Here is a 23,521-nt window from a genome sequence, read left to right as displayed (position 1 = left end):
GATCATACCCCCCCCTTTATGTTTTATACGTGGAGGTCATACCCCCCCCCCCTTTATGTTTTATACGTGGAGGTCATACCCCCCCTTAATCTCCTCTTCTCAGTAGAGAATACACTCAGTTCCTCTAATATTTCCTCATAGCTGATCTTCTCCATGCCTCTTATCAGGTTGGTTGCCCTTCTCTGTACTTTCTCCAGTTCCCCAATGTTCTTTTTGTGAATTGGAGCCCAAAATTGAACTGCATATTACACATGAGGTATTACTAATGATTTGTACCGGGGGGGGGGTGATATCTCTCTCTCTGGAGTCTATACCTCTCCTAATACAAGAGAGGATTTTGCTTGGCATTGCTGCCATTATTAAGCTTGTGATCTACCAGAACCCCAAGATCCTTCTCCACCATTGACCCCCCCCCAGATCCTTCACCATGGACCCCCGCAGATCCTTCTCCACCATTGATCCCCCCCAAGTTCAGAACCTTACATTTATCAACATTAGCCCTCATTGGCCCCATAGTCCCCCAATTACACAGAGCATTGAGGTCGGCTTGTAAGTTGAAGACATCCTGTAAGTGGTTAAACAAGACCAGCCCTACAAGACAACGGTCAATTCTCTTACACGGTCAGGGCAGGTCTGGTACAGTGTCATGCTAAACTATAGGCAGGAACAATACAGTGTTAGACTCGGGCTAGAAAAACCAAAAGTCAACCCTGACCGGCTGATGAAACAGCTTTATACGCGGCAATGCAACCTGAATCATTCAGCCTCTCGCTCTCCTCACCTGTCCATTCTTAAAGTAGACGCGGTGAAGCAACTCGGCCCTCAGCGGGGTAACAGTCTGTGTCTCAGTGGTTTTCCCCAATTCATGGATTTTCACTTCCTTCCCGATCTCAGGAGGAGGCTCATCCTCCAAAGCCATAAGGTCCACAATCGGCTGGTCTGGTATGAAAGACAAGGCAGAGGTATGGAAACAGAAAATGATAAATTATGCTGCTATGTGAACTACGTGGGTTTGCCTCAGTCCATGCCTGGCCTGTACACTGGGAAACCAAACATGCTTGACACAACAATCCATTCTTTGAACGGTGCTTAGATATGGCTCCTGTGTGCGGTGCTTGGATATGGCTCCTGTGTGCGGTGCTTGGATATGGCTCCTGTGTGCGGTGCTTGGATATGGCTCCTGTGTGCGGTGCTTGGATATGGCTCCTGTGTGCGGTGCTTGGATATGGCTCCTGTGTGCGGTGCTTGGATATGGCTCCTGTGTGCGGTGCTTGGATATGGCTCCTGTGTGCGGTGCTTGGATATGGCTCCTGTGTGCGGTGCTTAGAGATGGCTCCTAGGTACAGTGCTTAGATATGGCTCCCGTGTGCAGTGCTTAGATATGGCTCCCGTGTGCAGTGCTTAGATATGGCTCCCGTGTGCAGTGCTTAGATATGGCTCCCGTGTGCAGTGCTTAGATATGGCTCCCGTGTGCAGTGCTTAGAGATGGCTCCCGTGTGCAGTGCTTAGATATGGCTCCTATGCGCAGTGCTTAGATATGGCTCCTAGGTACAGTGCTTAGATATGGCTCCCGTGTGCAGTGCTTAGATATGGCTCCCGTGTGCAGTGCTTAGATATGGCTCCCGTGTGCAGTGCTTAGATATGGCTCCCGTGTGCAGTGCTTAGATATGGCTCCCGTGTGCAGTGCTTAGATATGGCTCCCGTGTGCAGTGCTTAGATATGGCTCCCGTGTGCAGTGCTTAGATATGGCTCCCGTGTGCAGTGCTTAGATATGGCTCCCGTGTGCAGTGCTTAGAGATGGCTCCCGTGTGCAGTGCTTAGATATGGCTCCTATGCGCAGTGCTTAGATATGGCTCCTAGGTACAGTGCTTAGATATGGCTCCCGTGTGCAGTGCTTAGATATGGCTCCCGTGTGCAGTGCTTAGATATGGCTCCCGTGTGCAGTGCTTAGATATGGCTCCCGTGTGCAGTGCTTAGATATGGCTCCCGTGTGCAGTGCTTAGATATGGCTCCCGTGTGCAGTGCTTAGATATGGCTCCCGTGTGCAGTGCTTAGATATGGCTCCCATGCGCAGTGCTTAGATATGGCTCCCGTGTGCAGTGCTTAGATATGGCTCCCGTGTGCAGTGCTTAGATATGGCTCCCGTGTGCGGTGCTTAGATATGGCTCCCGTGTGCGGTGCTTAGAGATGGCTCCCGTGTGCGGTGCTTAGAGATGGCTCCCGTGTGCGGTGCTTAGAGATGGCTCCCGTGTGCGGTGCTTAGAGATGGCTCCCGTGTGCGGTGCTTAGATATGGCTCCCGCGTGCGGTGCTTAGATATGGCTCCTGTGTTCAGTTAGAACAGGTGCATTGGTAAGCATCTTAGGAGCCCCATCTCCCCCAAAAACCAAACACAAAATTAGGGAGACATTTGCATTTTGACTGGAGTAGGTGAGCTCACGGCAAAACCTCTGTATGCCTTGTAAGTCCAACACAAAGCAGAAAACCATCCCAATCAGGTAACCCTATATTAGGATACCCAACAATACGGAGCAAATGCTGCACACCAGCTTCAGTTAAAATCACTTACAGTTAGGTTCATATATATTTGGACACAGGCACAATGTTCATACTTTTGGCTCTGTATGCCACCAGAATAAATTACAACAAAACAATCCAAATGAATGTGAAGACTTTCAGCTTTAATTCAAGGGGTTGAACATGAATATCAAGTACAAATTTTAGAACTGCAACCATTTGTATACACAGTCCCTCCATTTCAGGGGCACAAATGTAATTGGACAAATGAATATAATCATAAATAAAATGTTCATTTGTAATATTTTGTTGAGAATCCTTTACTGGCAATGACTGCCTGAAGTCTGGAACCCATGGACATGACCAAAGACTGGGTTTCCTCCTTTCTGATGCTTTGCCTGAAGTCTGGAACCCATGGACATGACCAAAGACTGGGTTTCCTCCTTTCTGATGCTTTGCCTGAAGTCTGGAACCCATGGACATGACCAAAGACTGGGTTTCCTCCTTTCTGAGGTTTGCCTGAAGTCTGGAACCCATGGATATGACCAAAGACTGGGTTTCCTCCTTTCTGATGCTTTGCCTGAAGTCTGGAACCCATGGACATGACCAAAGACTGGGTTTCCTCCTTTCTGAGGTTTGCCTGAAGTCTGGAACCCATGGATATGACCAAAGACTGTGTTTCCTCCTTTCTGATGCTTTGCCTGAAGTCGAACCCATGGACATGACCAAAGACTGGGTTTCCTCCTTTCTGATGCTTTGCCTGAAGTCTGGAACCCATGGACATGACCAAAGACTGGGTTTCCTCCTTTCTGATGCTTTGCCTGAAGTCTGGAATCCATGGACATGACCAAAGACTGGGTTTCCTCCTTTCTGAGGTTTGCCTGAAGTCTGGAACCCATGGATATGACCAAAGACTGTGTTTCCTCCTTTCTGATGCTTTGCCTGAAGTCGAACCCATGGACATGACCAAAGACTGGGTTTCCTCCTTTCTGATGCTTTGCCTGAAGTCTGGAACCCATGGACATGACCAAAGACTGGGTTTCCTCCTTTCTGATGCTTTGCCAGGCTCTAACTGCAGCTGTCTTCAGTTGTTCTTTGTTTCTGGCTCTTTCTGCCTTTAGTTTTGCCTTCAGTAAGTGAAATGCATGCTCAGTGGGGTTGAGATCAGGTGATTGACTCGGCCATTGCAGAATATTCAACTTCTTTTCCTTCAGAAGCTCCTGGGTTGCTTTTGCAGTGTGTTTTGGATCATTGTCCATCTGTACTGTGAAGCACCGTCCAATCACCTTTTACAGATATACTGTCAGTCCAGAGTCAGCCAAATGAAGCAAACACTGCAGAATTCATCCGGCTGCTTCTGTCACATCATCAATAACCACCAATGACCCAGTGCCACCGAAGCCATGCATGCCTATGTCATCACACTGCCTTCACCATGTTTTACAGATGGCTTTGTGTGCTTTGGATCATGAGCTGTTCAAAGCCTTCTCCACACTTTTTTTCTTCCCATCATTCTGGTACAGATTCATCTTAGTTTCATCCGTCCAAAGAATGCTTTTCCAGAACTGGTCCAGCTTTTTTTAGATGTTTTTTGGCAAAGTCAAAAATGTTTTTTGGCAAATTACAGCTTAAGAGCTGTAATTCCTAAACCCTTCCTCCAATGTGGATGTACATACCCTCAAATTAAACCTGAGCGTGTGCCATTCTCTGCCTGTCTAATCTGGCTTTTCTATTCTTCAGACTTATGAATGGTTTGCACCTTGTGGTGAACCCTCTATTTGCTCTCGTGAAGTCTTCCCTTGATTGTAGACTTTGACAATGATACTCCCACCTCCTGGAGAGTGTCCTTCACTTGTCTGGATGTTGTGAATGGGTTTTTCTTGACCATAGACAGGATCCTGCGCTCACCCACCACTGTTGTCTTCCATGGACCTCAATGCCTTTTTATGTTGCTGAGCTCACCAGTGCGTTCTTCTTTCCTCAGAATGTACCAAACTGTTGATTTGGCCACTCCTAATGTTGCTGCGATCTCTCTGATGGATTTGTTTTGTTTTATTATTGTACAGGATATATATAGCGCCAACAGTTTGCGCAGTGCTTTACAAAATGTAGACATTATTTACAATACAATTTGGGACAAGAGGAAACCGAGGGCCCGGCTTGTTAGAGCTTACAATCTAGGAGCATTGAAGCCTTACAATGGTGTTTCACTTGCATGGACAGCTCCTTTGAACGTATGATGTAGGTTCACAGCAATAGATTCCAAATAAAAATATCAACTCCAAACCTTCTAACTGCTTAATTGATGAAGAAATAATGAAGGAGTAGCCCACACCTGGCCATGAAACAGCTTTTGGCTCAACTGTCCATTTACTTTTGGTCCCTTGAACAAGGGGAGATGGCTACTCTTAAGAGCTGTAATTCCTAAACCCTTCCTCCAATGTGGATGTACATACCCTCAAATTAAACCTGAGAGTGTGCACTATCCGCCTATTTTCATTATAGAACTAGAAGATGTTTTGGTAAATACCTGAAAAAAACTAAAATTGTGCCTGTGTCCAAATATATATAGACCTACCTGTAATTCCATGTAGAAAGGTTTGATGATCATCCCACCTGGATTCCACACTATGATGGAGTTCACCCAACAAGGGCTTAGTCACAGTGGTTCTCTTTGTTGGGTGGTAAAACAAAAGTGAGGATACCAGGTGGGGTGATCATTGCACTTTTCCACATTGGAAAAAAAAAAAAAAAAAAAAAAGATGGTTCAACTGACCCTGGTTTGCATTGTCTGGTGGACAGTGAGCAGAGGCTGTGAGGGGGAGGGTAAATCCTCAGGAGGGCAAATGGTTAATATGTGCGCAGACACCAATACATAACCCATCTCTCATGCCCTATCCTTTACCACCCCAACTTAACACACAGAGATCCTTTCTGGCCATCCAGTAATCTCCCAATGACCCTTCCATCCTCCGCCTCTCCCTACCAGTGATCTCCCAATGACCCTTCCATCCTCCGCCTCTCCCTACCAGTGATCTCCCAATGACCCTTCCATCCTCCGCCTCTCCCTACCAGTGATCTCCCAATGACCCTTCCATCCTCCGCCTCTCCCTACCAGTGATCTCCCAATGACCCTTCCATCCTCCGCCTCTCCCTACCAGTGATCTCCCAATGACCCTTCCATCCTCCGCCTCTCCCTACCAGTGATCTCCCAATGACCCTTCCATCCTCCGCCTCTCCCTACCAGTGATCTCCCAATGACCCTTCCATCCTCCGCCTCTCCCTACCAGTGATCTCCCAATGACCCTTCCATCCTCCGCCTCTCCCTACCAGTGATCTCCCAATGACCCTTCCATCCTCCGCCTCTCCCTACCAGTGATCTCCCAATGACCCTTCCATCCTCCGCCTCTCCCTACCAGTGATCTCCCAATGACCCTTCCATCCTCCGCCTCTCTCTACCAGTAATCTCCCAATGACCCTTCCATCCCCCGCCTCTCCCTACCAGTAATCTCCCAATGACCCTCCCATCCCCCCGCCTCTCCCTACCAGTAATCTCCCAATGACCCTCCCATCCCCCGCCTCTCCCTACCAGTGATCACAGCCTTTTCCATCCCACCCCGCAACCCCTATCCTACTCCACCCTCAACTACCCTGCCCTCACTTTGCCGCCCCCCCCCGCCCTTACCCAACTCCCTAACTGACCCCCGCCCAGGGTTACTTTTTTTTTTAAATTTCAATAAAGCATTGAACTGATAAAACATGTCTCTATTCATTATTATGGCTTCCATAAGGATCGGCAGTAATTCAGAACCTGCAAACTGTACACCATTAGGAGTACAGTAGTGTTTACTGAATTCTCAGACACCAATCACCGAATCTAGAACTTACCAGAACCGTCATACAGCCTGTAGATGGTTTTGCTCCCTGGAATTGTCGCCTTCTCCTGGTCCTCGCTGAGCTTCATCCGGGGCTGATCGTTCACCTGCACCAGCTGCCGAAGGACACACACAATGATCACGTCACAGCCGAATAATGAAAATTCAGAACAAAAGTGGGAATGCCCTTCAAAGGATCCAATCTTGAATTTTATTTTAATAATCATTTTTATTTTGATAACTTTTTGATAAAATTAACCGCTTTCGCACATTAACTACTTGCCGACCGCAGATAGCCGAATGACGGCTGCACTGCGGCTGGCCAGTCCTGGGAGGGCGTCATATGACGTCCTCCCAGAACGCGCTATCCTGCGCACACCCGGCGATCTCCGTGATCGCTGTGTCCTACAGACACAGCTGATCACATGATCTGGTAAAAGGCCAATCACAGCGGCCTTTTACCACGTGAGCAGCCGTGTCCAATGACATGCTGATCACCGGGAAATGCAATTGCCAGTTCTCGGCTGCACTTTCCTCACGCTGTCAGATCGTGAGGAAAGTACTGCCGAGAAGCGGCAGTTGTCAAAGCAGGGATCGGCACCGATCATCAGGGCACTGCTGTGACAACTGCCGGTTCTCGGCAGTACTTTCCTCATGCTCAGTGCCTAGCAGTGCCACCCACAAGTTCTGCCCACCCATGCCCAGCAGTGCACCCACTAACTCCGCCCACCTGTGCCCAGCAGTGCATCCACCTGTGCCACCCAGCAGTGTCACACAAGTGTGCCCAGAAGTGCCACCTACCTGTGCCCACCAGTGCCATCCACCTGTGCCCACCAGTGCCCATCAGTGCAGCCCAGCAGTGCTGCCAGTCAGTGGCACTAGTCAGTGCCCAGCGGTTGTGCCAGTCAGTGCCCAGCAGTGCTGCCAGTCAGTGCCACCTATCAAAGCTGTCTATCAGTACACATCATCAGTGTCGCCTATCAGTGCCGCCTATCCGTGACACCTCATTATTGCCGCCTATCAGTGCCCATCAGTGCTGCCTCATCAACGCACATCAGCGAAGGAGAAAAATTACTTGTTTGAAAAATGTTATAATAAAAACAAAAACTTTTTTTTTCACATTTTTTGCAATTTTTTTGTTTATAGCGCAAAAAGTAAAGCGCCCAGCGGCGATTAAATACCACCAAAATAAAGCTCTATTTGTGAGAAAAAAATGATAAAAATTTCATATGGGTACAATCTTGCATGACCGCGCAACTGGCAATCAAAGTGTGACAGAGCTGAAAGCTGAAAATTGGCCTGGAGAGGAAGGGGGTATAAGTGTTTGGTAGGCGAGGGGTTAAAATCTGCATTTTACATGTTATGTGAAGAACTGTTTTTCAAACACGCATTTCCAGGAAGAAGTTCACTAAATCAGTTTTGGTGCACAAAAACACAATATAATATCCAGTATAGAAGATGGGGTCGCGTCTGGTAAAGAGATACCGAGCTCAAAGCTCCCTAGAAATGGCGACAAACTACAGTACCTAAAAGTTTTCATGGGTGGAGCTTTAACCCCTTGCCAGTCCAGGCCAATTTTCAGCTTTCAGCGCTGTCGCACTTTGACAATTGCGCGGTCATGCAACATTGTACCCATATGAAACTATTTTCACACAAATAGAGCTTTTTTTTGGTGGTATTTAATCGCCGCTGGGTGTTTTATTTTTTGCGCTATAAACAGAAAAAAAAAAAAAAGTTTTTCTTTGTTTCTATTAAAATGTTTTGCAAACCGGTAATTTTTCTCCTTCACTGATGTGCGTTGATGAGGCGGCACTGATAGATGGCACTGATGATGCTGCACTGATGGGTGGCACAGATGGGCACAGGTGGGCAGCACTCCCTTCGTTGGCAATTGCCGGATCTCGGCAGTACTTTCCTCATGGTGTGACAGGGTGAGGAAAGTGCAGCCAATAACTGGCAACTGTATTTACCCGGTGATCTGCGGTGTCATTGGACACGGCTGATTATGTGGTAAAAGGCCGCTGTGATTGGCAGTTTAGTTGTCAGCAATGACCGGCGCTGGGGGTGTGCCGCTGGGCATGTTCTGGAATGACGTCCATGGACGTTGTCCCAGAACCAGACAACCGCGCTGTAGCTGTCCTTCGGCTATAGCGCGGTTGGGAAGCGGTTAAAAGCCTTTACAGGTGATCAGAGTATACTTAATTGTGAGCAATGGCCCTGAAATGACCGCTGTGTCTCTGACATTCACAATACCTCAGTCATTGTTTACATACACAAATGGGACCTATGTGTGTGTTTGTATATGCATGTATGTGTAGCGTGGACTGGGGTGCTTTTTAATTTTTTTTTTTTTTTCATATTTTTTTTCCCCCCAGTTAACTTTATTGCTAACAAGCCCCCGATGTGATATCTTTGGGCAAGTGACAGGTTCTCTTTATGGTGGCCATTAGGGGGTCTATTAGACCCCCTCCAATGCAGCTAATAAGACACAGACAACGCTTGAGTGGCCACAGTAGCCAAGGAATATGAAAACATGACTAAGTGGCTGTAGAGCTGCCCGGATCACTTTTACTGAACAGCTGATTTGCAGCTTTAAAAAGAAAGAAAAAAAAAAGATACAAAGCCCATGGCTGCTAAGCTTGTTTTATCACTTAAAGCGGAGTTCCACCCAAAAGGGGAAGTTCCGCTTTAAAGACTGAGGAAGCCACGTGTCCTATCGTGGTGTAACGCGTAGAGAGCATGTGCGGTGACACACTTCCGGTTTCAGCAGTGATGCACTTCCGGTTTTGACGCCATCTTGGTACACCCGAGTCCCCTAGTACACCCATAGCACATGGGAAACTGCTGTACTAATAGGATTTTAATGCGAGTGTCCATTTATATGGCGTTTTTTCATTAATACAGTGGTATGACACTATGGAGGTCGTTCTCTTTACCCGTCATGCATGCCTGAGCCTATTGTGTGAAAGGGATATTTGATGCGCTGAGTTATAATCGGAGCCCGATTGGAGTCAGTGGAGCCATAGTGTGGGAAGCCGTCTGGTTTGAGGATTACCCAAGGTGTTGTGGCCCTTAAGGGTCGATGTTAGGAGGCACTTTAGCCACTGTGGGATAAGTCACAAAGAGTGTCACTGAGAGCACTTATAGTGTACACTGAAGATTGAAGCACTTTTTGTTGGACTGGTCACCATCGATGTTTACACTGAACGATTTTATTCAATTGTTGTTTATTTTTCTATTTGTGTTGTTGCACCGATCACTTGATATATTAATAATGGATATCTAATTTTTGGTATATATTTCACTCTACCCGGTGTGTATACATATTGTTTGGCAGACCCGGCATGTTTTACACAGTGTGTTGCTGTTTTTAAGCACGGGTCACTTTGTATTATTTCAAGGATTGGAGTCTCACGATAATATTATTTATGTATATATATCTATTTTGGGTATATATTTCATTTAACCCGGTGTGTTTATATTTTTATTGGCAGACCAGGCACTTGTTTTTGCACAGTGGGTTGCTGTTTTAAGCACATGTCACTCTATATTATTTAAAAGATTGGAGTCTCACTTTTAATTATTGCTTATTAATGTATATTTATTCACCTATATTTGTGTATATACACTGATTGGTTGCATTTGCATAGCGCTTCACCATTTTTTGTTACGCTTTAAAGACTGGTCCGCCCCCGGTCCTATTAAGGATTGGCACCTTTGGGGAGCGGGTACCCGAAATTGACAGGTGCCCGCTCCCACTTTCACTGCGATCGCCTAGGCCAGGGGTAGGCAACCTGAGAGCCGCAGGGCTACAAGTTCCATCATGCCTCTGCAAGTCACAGCTGTAACGGTCAGTTTTGTAATCTTTGCAATGCCTCATGGGAAATGTAGTTCCACAACAACTAGAGAGCCGCAGGTTGCCTATCCCTGGCCTAGCGATTGGAAGCGGAAGTTGTCCTCCCACCCCGTAGTCTTCTGGGACAAGTGACAGGTCCCAGGAGACTACGGGGCCATTCAGGAAGTGCAGCGCAAGCTGCCACAGCCGGGTGCCCACACTGAAGATGCCGGCCTCCTGGAATACAGGACGGCCCGGTGAAATGGGCTGCGGGGGACACACCACGGGACTGAGGGACAGGTAAGTGGCTGCTTTTTTAAAAGTCAGCAACTACAGGTTTTGCAGCTGCTGACTTTTATTTTTTTTTTTACAGTGTAACTGGAACTCCGCTTTACCTACTTGCCAACCCGCCACAGTACATATACTGCGATGGGATGGCTCCTACAGGCACAGAGACATACATCACTGCCTGTCTCCGGGTACAGGGCGCGTGCCCACCTACTCCGCTGTAATCAGACAGCAGGGGATTGTCAGCATCCCATCCAATGATTCACAGCCAGGATCTGCTGTGTCCAATCACAGCTCAGAGTCCTGTGTTGACAAAACAACAAACAGCTCTGAAAAGAGGGAACGATTGCTACTTTTTACTGCAAAATTACTTCCCGCTTTGCAGGGTAAAAAAAAATAAAGCACATATGCAAACACATTAACACTAGTTAGCCACACAGTTAACCCCTTGATTGCTCCTAGATGTTAACCCCTTCCCATCCAGTGTCATTAGTTTCAGTGTATATTATTAGCACTGGTCACTGTATTGGTGTCACTGGAGATGTCGGTGTCATGTAGTCAGTGTCAGATTGCTTGCAGCACTATCACAGTCCCACTAGAAGGCGCTGATCGCAGTCATTACCAGTATAAAAAAAAAAAAGTAAATAAAAATTCCAATATATATACCATAGTTTGTAGACACTATACCTTTCACACAAGCCAAATAATGTATTTATTGGGATTTTATTCTTTTTTTTTACCAAAGACGTGGCAGTATACATTTTGGCCTAAATTTTATAAAGAAATTTTTAATTTTTTTAACTATGTTTTATAGCAGAAAGTAAAAAAATATAGTTTTTTTCATATTTGGTCTTTTTTTTTTATTTATAGAATACAAAACCCCAGTGGTGATCAAATACTACCAAAAGAAAGCTCTATTTGTGTGAAAAAAAAAATTATAAAAATTTTAATTTGGGCACAGTATTGCATGACCGCGCAATTACCCGTTACAGTAGCGCAGTGCTGAATAGCAAAAAAAAAAAAATGGGTCTGGTCACGAAGGGGGTAAAATTTTACGGAGCTCAAGCGGTTAACGTCTAGGATGATTTAATATGTCCCGAAAATGGCTAAACACACATACTGGATTCCTAGGACGCTCTCCCATGTTGGATTCTAACCTTGTAGACGCAGCCCAGGGAGGGCTGAAGGGTACACGTCACCAGGTGGGTGCCAACGCCAATCACGTTAATCTCATTCTCCTGAGAAACAAAAAAAGATGAAGATATATAAGTCACCAGTCACACCGCTGCGATGTGTGCAAATTCAGCGTGATTTCTATGGCTACTTGTGAAGATTTTCAGCGATTTCTTGCAATTTGCGCTGCGATTTCTATTATGTTTTATGTAGGTGAAATCGTAACAAAACTGCAGAAAAAGTCATGGAAGAACGACTTTAGAAATCACGGTGCAGCAAATCGCATGTTAACCCCTTCATGCTGGCGCCTCCCGGCCCTTTAAGAGTTTCAGAAGCCGGGAAGGGGTTCAGGGACATGTGACCGCCGTGACGTGCCGTCACATGATCGGGAAAGGTCCCGATCGAAAGAGGAGATCGGGACCTTTCCGCGAGTACCGGACGTGTGCTGGGAGCGGGCAGAGCGCACGCTCTCGGCACATATGTCCTTTTTTAATAGAGCACAAATGTGCGGCTGCTCGGCATCTAGGCCCAGACGCAGGGAAGGCCACACATTTGCGTGCGGCCGGCGTGAAGAGGTTAAGACATTCATATTCATTAGATGCGATTTTCAATTTGCAAAACGCACCGGTGTGACCGGGCACTTAAGACACAAACACAGGCACCGCAGTCTCATCAGTGCAGTGTCAGGGAACGAGAAGATCGCCGCGGCGCACAAATCTGCACATGCGCAGGATCCCGACAAGACATACAGGCAGGCGGGCACTAGGACCCAGGCGCGCCTGTCACCAATGACGGCGCCGGGCAGGCACTAGGACCCAGGCGCGCCTGTCACCAATGACGGCGCCGGGCAGGCACTAGGACCCAGGCTCGCCTGTCAGCGCCGGGTGGGCTATTTAAACTGGCCATTGCAATGTCCAAGTTGCCGTATGGTCTTGATCCTCTGCTTGTGTTCTGATCCTGTGAGTGTACCTTGTTGCCGAACCCAGCCTGATCCTGATTACTGCTGACGTCTCCTGCCCTGACCCCTGGCTTGCCTTTGACCACTCTTCTGCCTGCTCCTGATCGTCTGTCCTCCTGTTGCTGAACTTGGCCTGTGACCCGACTATCCTCTGCCTGCTGCTCTGTTCCGTTCTGCCTCCACAGTTACCGACCCGGCCTGCCTGACTCCGCTACTTGCTTCACGGTGTGTCCGCATCCATCCATCCTGCACGGATCCATCCGTTTACCGCTCAGGTCTGCCCTGCCTCTTCACATCAGGCTCTTATCCAGCTACGTCCCGCTGGTGGTCCTCTCTACTACAGCTGGGTGTACCCGGGGGCCGCGACCTGGTCTCAGCCTGCTCCAAGTCCATCCCCACCATCAGGGGCTCTGGTGAACAAGCAGACTGGGGCTTAGACTCCGCGCCCTGGGGAATCCTGGACTGTGGATCCATAGAGCTACCATTAGCGAGTACGTGACATGCAGGCTCAGCATCCAGGGGGGCTTGTTGGACACTTGCACAAATGGCCAACCTCCCAGCCCTCACAAGCCCTGGCAGGAACAGTTGTGAGCCTAACGCTAACTCCAGAGCAAGCACCAAAGACATCAATTATTGCAACTCTGTAACCAGGGGAGGACTGACCATTTGGAAACTCGGGCACTGCCCGAGGGCCCGGGGTCAGTAGAGGGCCCCATGAGATGCCCCTGGTACCTTTTTCAGAGGCTTTTTGGAGTTTGGGCAAGGACACAGGGGCCCCATGACCCCCTATTGCCCGGGGGCCCCATGAGTTGTCAGTCTGCCCGTCTGTAACCATTAATACAGAATTAGATGTATGAATAAACAGCAAATAGTTAAAGCGGAAGCACACTGAGCACCACAAGCCAAAAGTGCTATTTAATTCAGTTTTAATATTTAAAACAAATTCCTCCATGCTTTATTTTGCTGAGAAATCACTTAGAAAGAAAAAGCCCCCTTGCATTTCTGGCCGTGGCCATCTTGAGTAAGGGCAGATGAGTCCTGTAGCGTGTACTTCCTGGAATCCATCTGCCCTTAGCCCAGGCAGGCATACGAGAGCGTGTGAGAAAGCCCCTCCTCCTCTCCTGAAGACTCCTGGGATGTATGACATCATTTGTCTAGGTCAGGGCAGTTGTTAGAAACCACCCATACAGCCAACCTGACAGGGCCCCCGCCCCCCCCCAAAAAAAACACAGTTTACGATGCTTCAGTTACGGATACAGTGATTGATCAGTACTGATGGCTTATTGTGTTCATTCAGGAAAGCGAGGGACTGGTAAAGTTGACATATTTACCGGACCCTCCCCCATTTTCCATCTTGAAGGATCCTAGTGTGCTTGCAGCTGCCAGTGGGAAGGAGAAGAGGGAAGCCGGCAGTGCTGCGGGGTTGGGGGTACGCAGTGGGGGGCCTGGGCAACAGGAGAAAATGTACGGTGCACAGGGATGGTGGGAAGCAATTACTGGAAATGATCCCCTGTATGGGGCAGCTGAATGCCACCAGGAGGGAGAGGGGAAGAAGCTGCTGCAGAGAGAGCCATACAGGGTACTGGTTCCAGTAATTGCCCCCCCCCTCCCCAACTGTGCCAATCATACTCACTTTTGCCCAGCTGCCTGGGCCCCATACAGGAGGATTGGTGGTACCCCCTTATCCACAGCCCTAGCCTAGGTATGGAAACCAGGATGTGACTAAAGAAATGTAACAAAAAAATGGCAGCCGTGTCATGTAGCAGCTACTTCCTGGAATCCATCTGCCCTTAGCCCAGGCATGCAGACAGGGAGGGTGTGTTTAGCTGAGAAAGTCACTCCTCCCCTCCTGGGATGTATGACATCATTTGCCTAGGCACGGAGACCAGAATGTGACTAAAGAAATGTAACAAAAAAATGGCAGCTGTGTCATGTAGCAGCTACTTTCTGGAATCCATCTGTCCTTAGCTCAGGCATGCAAACAGGGAGGGTGTGTTTAGCTGAGAAAGTCACTCCTCCCCTCCTGGGATGTACGACATCATTTGCCTAGGCACGGAGACCAGAATGTGACTAAAGAAATGTAACAAAAAAATGGCAGCTGTGTCATGTAGCAGCTACTTCCTGGAATCCATCTGCCCTTAGCCCAGGCATGCAGACAGGGAGGGTGTGTTTAGCTGAGAAAGTCACTCCTCCCCTCCTGGGATGTATGACATCATTTGCCTAGGCACGGAGACCAGAATGTGACTAAAGAAATGTAACAAAAAAATGGCAGCTGTGTCATGTAGCAGCTACTTCCTGGAATCCATCTGCCCTTAGCCCAGGCATGCAGACAGGGAGGGTGTGTTTAGCTGAGAAAGTCACTCCTCCCCTCCTGAGATGTATGACATCATTTACCTAGGCACGGAGACCAGAATGTGACTAAAGAAATGGTAAAAAAAAAATGGCAGCTGTGTCATGTAGCAGCTACTTCCTGGAATCCATCTGCCCTTAGCCCAGGCATGCAGACAGGGAGGGTGTGTTTAGCTGAGAAAGTCACTCCTCCCCTCCTGGGATGTATGACATCATTTGCCTAGGCACGGAGACCAGAATGTGACTAAAGAAATGTAACAAAAAAATGGCAGCTGTGTCATGTAGCAGCTACTTCCTGGAATCCATCTGCCCTTAGCCCAGGCATGCAGACAGGGAGGGTGTGTTTAGCTGAGAAAGTCACTCCTCCCCTCCTGGGATGTATGACATCATTTACCTAGGCACGGAGACCAGAATGTGACTAAAGAAATGGTAAAAAAAAAATGGCAGCTGTGTCATGTAGCAGCTACTTTCTGGAATCCATCTGTCCTTAGCTCAGGCACTGGCTGAGCTGTGAACCCTCCCTCCCCTCCCGAAGACTCTTGGGATGTATGACATCATGTGCCTAGGCATGGATACCAAGAAGTAAATGAAGGAATGCAAAGTAAAAGGTTAAAACAAGTAAAAATGATATACTTTCCTATTGATTTACTAATGATACAGCATAAAGATTAGAAATAGTCCGTGTTGATTGAGAGAGTGAAGTTCCGCTTTAAGTTACATAGTCTGGCTGAAAAAAAAAGACAAAAGTCCATCCAGTTCAACCAAAAAAAAAAGTTATAATCCTACCCACATGGAAGAAAAATATATTTTAAAAATATTATTCCCAAATATATTGACATCTATTTGAAATGCTACAATTTTGGCCGTATTCAATATATATCAATAAAAAAAAAAATAAATAAATAAATATATATATAGATAGATATTGAATGTTGAAATGCGTTTTTTATATATTACAAAAATCCCTCTTAGATTGTAAGCTCCCAGGATCAGGGCCCTCCTATCCCTCTTGTATTGAAGTGTGTTGTTGCTGTATTGTCTCCCGTTATATTGTAAAGCGCTGAGCAGACTGTTGGCGCCATAAATCCTGTATAATAATAATAATATATAAATCCTGTATAATAATAATAATAATATAAATCCTGTATAATAATAATAATATAAATCCTGTATAATAATAATAATAATATAAATCCTGTATTATAATAATAATAATATTAATAAATAAATAGAAAATAATATTACTACTAATAATATTATAAATCCTGTATAATAATAATAATTAAATAGAAAATAATACTCAGCCGTTGTTGCTGTATTGTCTCCCTTATATTGTAAAGTGCTGAGCAAACTGTTGGCACCATAAATCCTGTATAATAATAATAATAATATATAAATCCTGTATAATAATAATATATAAATCCTGTATAATAATAATAATAAATCCTGTATAATAATAATAATAATGTTTTATATAAATCCTGTATAATAATAATAATGTTTTATATAAACCCTGTATAATAATAATAATAATAATGTTTTATATAAATCCTGTATAATAATAATAATAATGTTTTATATAAACCCTGTATAATAATTATAATAATAATGTTTTATATAAACCCTGTATAATAATTATAGTGTTTTATATAAATCCTGTATAATAATAATAATAATAATGTTTTATATAAATCCTGTATAATAATAATCATGTTTTATATAAATCCTGTATAATAATAATAAATGTTTTATATAAATCCTGTATAATAATAAAGTTTTATATAAACCCTGTATAATAATTATAATAATAAATGTTTTATATAAATCCTGTATAATAATAATAATGTTTTATATAAATCCTGTATAATATAATAATAATGTTTTATATAAATCCTGTATAATATTTATAATAATGTTTTATATAAATCCTGTATACTAATAATAATGTTTTATATAAATCCTGTATAAGAATAATAATAATGTTTTATATAAATCCTGTATAATAATATATGAAAAATAATTTTAAAAATATGTATTTTTTAAATATATTCTTCAGATTTTTTTTAACATATAAAAAAAGTCAATTTAACATATATTTTTACATATATTTGTAAATGCATTCCACAATTGTAGATTTGTATTTTTAAAGACATGCAGTATATTTGAAATGTATTTTTAAAAATATTTTTCATATATTTTGTAATAAAAATGCATTTTAACATACAGCAGTGTGTGTGTGTGTATATGTTGTGACAGTAGGCAGGTGAAATCACCTGGTTGCGTCCTGGATGGACGATATATTTGTCCGAGGTTCAGGGTTTATGGGGATTTGTACCACTAGAGGGAAGTGCTGAGTCCTTCAGCACTGAGATAATGAGCCCAGCTGAAGGTAGTGGGCTCATTAACACCTGTATAAAGCTTCCCAGAGTGCTTAGGGAGTTGCTCCACCCTGGAACCAGATCTGTGCCTGAACTGTCTGGGGAGCTGACCTGTTATCTGTGTGCAGAGAGACCAAAGCCTGTGTGGCTAACCTCCCAGTACTAGCAACTAGGTATAGCAGCAGGCTGTACCTAGTGGGTAGCTAGGGAAAAGCTGTTGTTGCAGTAAGTAGCCAAGTTGGCCAGGATTTATTTTGATGTTTCTTTTTGGTTTATCATTTTTTCTGTAAATATTGTAAATAAATTGCACCTGTTTGTTTTCACCTCCACTATTGTTGTGCTGTGCCTATCTTTTTGTGTTGTGCACCCATCCAGGGGGTCACACACACCCGCTGCCGAGCTAACCTTGTTACATATGGTGGAGGATGCGGGCAGTTGTGGTAACTAAAGGCCAGCATGGAGGAGATAATCAGACAGTTGGCTCTGGCAAATGCCAATCAACAACAGGCAAATGCCAAACAACAGCAGGCAAATGCAAGTTTCCAGCAGAGCATTGCAGCCCAGCAGAAGGCCTTGGAACAAGCAGAGGTCCGCCATAGGGAATTGCTGGTGCAACAGGACCAGAAACACCAGAAACAAATTGAGGCTGTTTTGAAGCAGCTCCAGCAGAGGCAGCAGACTGAGGCTGGTGATGATTCTGGTAAAACACCATCATTTTCTGTGGGCCGTTTATTGCCAAAAATGACTGGAGAGGATGATCCAGAGGTGTTTCTAACCACCTTTGAAAGGACTGCTGAAAGGGAAAAGTGGCCTAAAGAACAGTGGGCTGGATTGATGGCCCCATTATTAACTGGAGAGTCGCAAAAAGCTTACTATGACCTGGAGCCGGACCAAGCCAAAAACTATGATGTGCTAAAAGTGGAAATTTTGGCCCGGTTGGGTGTTACCCTCGCTGTCCGTGCTCAGCGGGTACATAATTGGACTTTTCGGCTTGGGAAACCTCCCAGGTCACAGATGTATGATCTCATTCACCTGAGCAGGAAGTGGCTGCAGCCAGAGACTTTGACCGCCCCAAAAATTGTGGAACGTGTCGTCATGGATCGGTTCCTAAGGTCTCTACCTAATACTATTCAAAAGTGGGTCAGCCATGGAGACCCAGAAACTGCAGACAAGCTGGTGGATCTAGTGGAGAGATACTTGGCTACTGAGAACCTGACCTCTTCTTCCAGAGACTCACGGACTTTCCACCCTAAGACCAGACCATCCCCAGCGGCGGGTAAGATGACTACAAGGGGTGAGGGTGGAGAGAGTGAGAGGGTGGGAGTATTACCCAATGTCTGGCAAGAGCGGCCAGGAAGGCCAAGGCCGCAAGAAGCGGTGAAAAAAATTATTTGTTACCGCTTCCGGCAAGAGGGACACATTGCAGCCAATTGCCCAGTGGTGGATGAGCCTATGCAGTGTGACTTTCTGAGCAATAGACGTCAGTCGCTGTTTGCGACAGTGGTATGCACGGCCAGCCCGGGCACTGAGAAACATTTGTGCAAAATGACTGTTAATGGAAATAATATTGTGGGGTTGCTGGATTCAGGTAGCCTGGTAACCTTGATAAGAGAGGAGATGGTCACTACAAAGGTCTCTGGGCATAAAAAGGTGGCAGTGATTTGTGTGCATGGGGACACTAGGGAGTATCCCGTGGCTACTGTGTTTTTTGAGACCCCCAAAGGTAACCTGTCTCATCAGGTAGGATTGGTACCTCATTTACCACATGATGCCATTGTGGGGAGGGATTTTCCAAAATTCTGGGAACTCTGGGATTGTTCTGACCCCCCCACTGTCTCCCCTGCAGACCAGGAAGGTGAATCCCAGAAAGCGTCTGAGTGTGGTGAGGTCTCTCCCAAGTTCCCCTTGTCGGTACTAGCTGGGGAGACCCAAGGAACTGGGGAGGAGCCCGCCTCCTCAGATGAAAATCTGCCGGTTGTGGATTTCTCGGACTTAGAGGTGCATAGGGAAAATTTTGCCACCGAACAGCTGAAAGACCCCACGCTGATAAAAGCCCGGGAAAATGTAGTAAAAGTAGATGGCCAACTAGTGAGTCCTGAGAAAACTGCTGCTTATCCATACTTCCTTGTGGAAAGGGACCTACTCTATCGAGTTGCTCAGGGGGCAGAAGAAACCATTGAGCAACTGGTGGTGCCCAGACCTTACAGGAAGTTGGTGTTGGAGTTGGCCCATGGACACATCCTTGGGGGTCATTTGGGGGCGGAGAAAACACGGGAAAGAGTACTGCAGCGGTTCTATTGGCCTGGGGTCATTAAGGAGGTGGAAAATTACTGTTCCTCTTGCCCTGTGTGTCAGAAGTCGGCCCCTATGCCCCATTTCCGTAGTCCACTGGTACCTCTTCCCATCATTGAGGTCCCCTTTGAAAGGATTGCCATGGATTTGGTAGGTCCGCTGGTGAAATCCGCTAGGGGGCATCAGTACCTGTTGGTCATACTCGACTATGCCACCCGCTATCCAGAAGCAATTCCACTCCGAAATACCTCTGCCAAGACAATAGCTAAGGAGCTATTCCTCGTTTTCAGCCGAGTGGGTATTTCAAAGGAACTGCTGACAGACCAGGGAACCCCCTTTATGTCCCGGGTGATGAAAGAGCTGTGCAAACTGTTCAAGGTAAAACAGTTGCGCACCTCTGTGTATCATCCCCAAACTGACGGGTTGGTGGAAAGGTTCAACAAAACCCTGAAACAAATGCTAAGTAAGGTGGTAGATAAGGATGGAAGGGGTTGGGATTATTTAGTACCCTATTTGATGTTTGCCATCCGGGAGGTACCCCAGTCCTCCACAGGGTTTTCACCATTTGAGTTGCTCTATGGGAGACACCCAAGGGGGCTGTTAGATATCGCCAAGGAAACTTGGGAAAGTGAGAGTTCTCCCCATCGGAGTGTGATTGAGCACGTCGCCCAAATGCAAGATAGAATTGCCCAGGTCATGCCTATCGTAAAGGAACATTTGTCCCAAGCACAGTTAGCGCAGCAGAGGGTGTACAATCGGGGGGCCCAGACCAGGTCGTTTGCTGAAGGAGATAGAGTGCTAGTGCTAATCCCTACGGTTGAAAGCAAATTCCTGGCCAAATGGCATGGCCCATACAAGGTGATTGAGAAAGTGAGTGAGGTGAATTACAGGGTCAGACAACCAGGAAGGCGGAAACCGGAGCAGATCTACCACATTAATCTGCTAAAGGCCTGGAGGGACAGGGAATCCCTAGTTGCCAAGGGTTTGTCACCAGCGCCATCTAACTGCTTGGTTCCGGAGGTTGGAATAGCAGTCACGTTGTCTACAATTCAAAAACAGGAGGCTAAAGAGTTTGTGCTCCGCAACACAGAGGTTTTTTCTGAGCTGCCGGGACAAACCTCGGGGGTGGAGCATGACATTATCACCCCACCGGGTGAAAGAGTAAAACTGAAACCCTATAGAATCCCAGAGGCTCGACGGGAGGCAATACGTGGGGAAGTACAGAGAATGCTAGATTTGGGGGTGATAGAGGAGTCCCAAAGTGACTGGTCCAGCCCCATAGTGTTGGTGCCCAAACCAGATGGGAGCTGGCGATTTTGTAACGACTTTCGACAGTTGAATAAAGTTACAAAATTTGACACCTACCCCATGCCAAGGATAGATGAACTAATCGACCGACTGGGAGCAGCCCGGTACATGACAACACTAGACTTGACGAAAGGTTATTGGCAAATTCCCCTAGCTAAGTCGGCAAAGGAGAAGACTGCATTTGTAACCCCAGAAGGGTCATTCCAGTATAAAAGAATGCCGTTCGGGTTACAGAATGCACCGGCCACCTTTCAGCGAAAAATGGATCAGATTCTTCGTCCCCATCAGAAGTATGCTGCAGCGTACTTGGACGATGTGATTATCCATAGCGCAGACTGGGCCTCACATTTGCCAAAAGTTCAGGCTGTGCTAGACTCAATACGGAAAGCTGGGTTTACGGCCAACCCAAAGAAGTGTACGATTGGACAGGAGGAGGCCAAGTACCTGGGGTACACTATTGGGAGAGGGGTAATAAAACCTCAGATAAACAAAGTGGAAGCAATACAGAATTGGCCACGCCCAAATAACAAAAAGCAGGTACGGGCTTTTCTAGGAATTGCTGGCTACTATCGGCGATTCATTCCCCATTTTGCTTCTATGGCAGTACCCCTAACCAACCTGACAAAAGGGAAGGAGTCTGTCATGGTTAAGTGGTCCCCTGAGGCTGAAGCAGCCTTCCTGTCTTTAAAAAGGGCCTTATGTAGCCAGCCAGTCCTATACTCCCCAGACTTCTCAAAAGACTTTGTGGTCCAGACGGATGCATCCAATGTTGGCTTAGGAGCAGTGCTGTCCCAGGTTTGGCAGGGGGAGGAGCACCCAGTAATCTATCTCAGCCGAAAGCTAAAGTCTCACGAGGAAAATTACGCCACGATTGAGAAGGAGTGTTTAGCGGTAAAGTGGGCCCTAGATTCCCTTCGGTACTACCTGCTGGGCAGACATTTTGACCTGATCACAGATCACGCTCCCTTGAAATGGATGGCTCAAAATAAGGAGACCAATAGAAGGGTAAATAGGTGGTTTCTGGCCCTACAGGAATTTACCTTCACGGTGAAGCATCGCCCTGGTGTTCAGATGGGAAATGTGGATGCTTTATCCCGGGTACACGCCTGCCTGGCTACTGGTGTTACAACCCCAAGGTTGAAACAAGAGGGGGGGGGTATGTGACAGTAGGCAGGTGAAATCACCTGGTTGCGTCCTGGATGGACGATATATTTGTCCGAGGTTCAGGGTTTATGGGGATTTGTACCACTAGAGGGAAGTGCTGAGTCCTTCAGCACTGAGATAATGAGCCCAGCTGAAGGTAGTGGGCTCATTAACACCTGTATAAAGCTTCCCAGAGTGCTTAGGGAGTGGCTCCACCCTGGAACCAGATCTGTGCCTGAACTGTCTGGGGAGCTGACCTGTTATCTGTGTGCAGAGAGACCAAAGCCTGTGTGGCTAACCTCCCAGTACTAGCAACTAGGTATAGCAGCAGGCTGTACCTAGTGGGTAGCTAGGGAAAAGCTGTTGTTGCAGTAAGTAGCCAAGTTGGCCAGGATTTATTTTGATGTTTCTTTTTGGTTTATCATTTTTTTCTGTAAATATTGTAAATAAATTGCACCTGTTTGTTTTCACCTCCACTATTGTTGTGCTGTGCCTATCTTTTTGTGTTGTGCACCCATCCAGGGGGTCACACACACCCGCTGCCGAGCTAACCTTGTTACAATATATATACTGAATATGGACAAAATTGTAGTATTTCAAATATATGTTAACATATTGGGGAAGAATATTTTTTAAATATATTTTTCTTCCATGATTACACCCACAGTTGATCCAGAGGAAGGCAAAAACCCCCAGCAAACCACGATCCAATCTGCTCCTGCAGGGAAATAAAATTCCATCCTGATCCCCCGAGAGGCAATCGGATATTCCCTGGATCAAGTTTCCTTATAAATGTTATATCCAGTTATATTCTGAAAAGTATCTGAATGTGACCCGGCATCAGCCTTTTGTACTCCAATACGCAGCAGAGCTCAGACTAGGAGAGGGGGGACGCAGCAAAAGCAGCCGATCATTTGTGCCGCAGTGCCGATATGCTAGCAAGAAACCTATTGTTGGAGGAGAGAGCAGAGTGACAGAGCTAAGCTCGTTAGTCTGCTGCTTCTCCTCTCACCGTCCAATCACAGGGCGAGGAGACAAGACCCGTGCGCGTTACCGAACCGCAGCAGGGAAAAATCAGGTCTCCTAAATCTCAGAGCTGCGAAGTGACAGATAAAGCTGTACAAAGTCAATAAATCCAAGCGCACAAAAGAGCCATCCATGTGGAGAAATGCATAAACATGAGCACTCCACTGCTGTATAGTGAATCCAAGAGCATCAAGGAAATGAGCGCTGTGAGGTGTTCCAACTGTCAGTGCGGTCAAATGGTTTGACGCGTTTCGGGGACGAGTCCCTTTCCTCGGAGCTGCAACTGTGGGCTGGTAACTGTGGTGTATGGAGGCTGGTCAGCAGCTCTGAGGAAAGGGACTCGTCCCCGAAACGCGTCGGACATTTGACCGCACTGACAG

General features: G+C 46.2%; 1 protein-coding gene across 1 annotated transcript in view; it reads right to left on the bottom strand.

Moving 5' to 3' along the window:
- Positions 1–781: 781 nt before the first annotated feature.
- The window catches only part of NAPRT (nicotinate phosphoribosyltransferase), a gene marked incomplete at its 3' end in the record, with an annotated part of 61,925 nt that continues 39,185 nt past the window's right edge, over positions 782–23,521 (bottom strand). Inside the window, exons 9-11 of the mRNA XM_089666634.1 lie at positions 11,672–11,752; positions 6,405–6,507; positions 782–939 (exon numbers count right to left, since the gene is read on the bottom strand). Coding sequence (XP_089522760.1) covers positions 782–939; positions 6,405–6,507; positions 11,672–11,752 — 342 coding nt within the window. The remainder of the gene's footprint in view (positions 940–6,404; positions 6,508–11,671; positions 11,753–23,521) is intronic.

The sequence above is a fragment of the Staurois parvus genome, unplaced genomic scaffold, assembly GCF_062004578.1.
Source record: "Staurois parvus isolate SC_StPar_1 unplaced genomic scaffold, SC_StPar_1.0 ptg002756l, whole genome shotgun sequence".
Classification (NCBI taxonomy): domain Eukaryota; kingdom Metazoa; phylum Chordata; class Amphibia; order Anura; family Ranidae; genus Staurois; species Staurois parvus.
The sequence above is the reverse complement of the archived record's forward strand: the minus strand, read 5'-3'. Positions and strand labels throughout refer to the sequence as shown.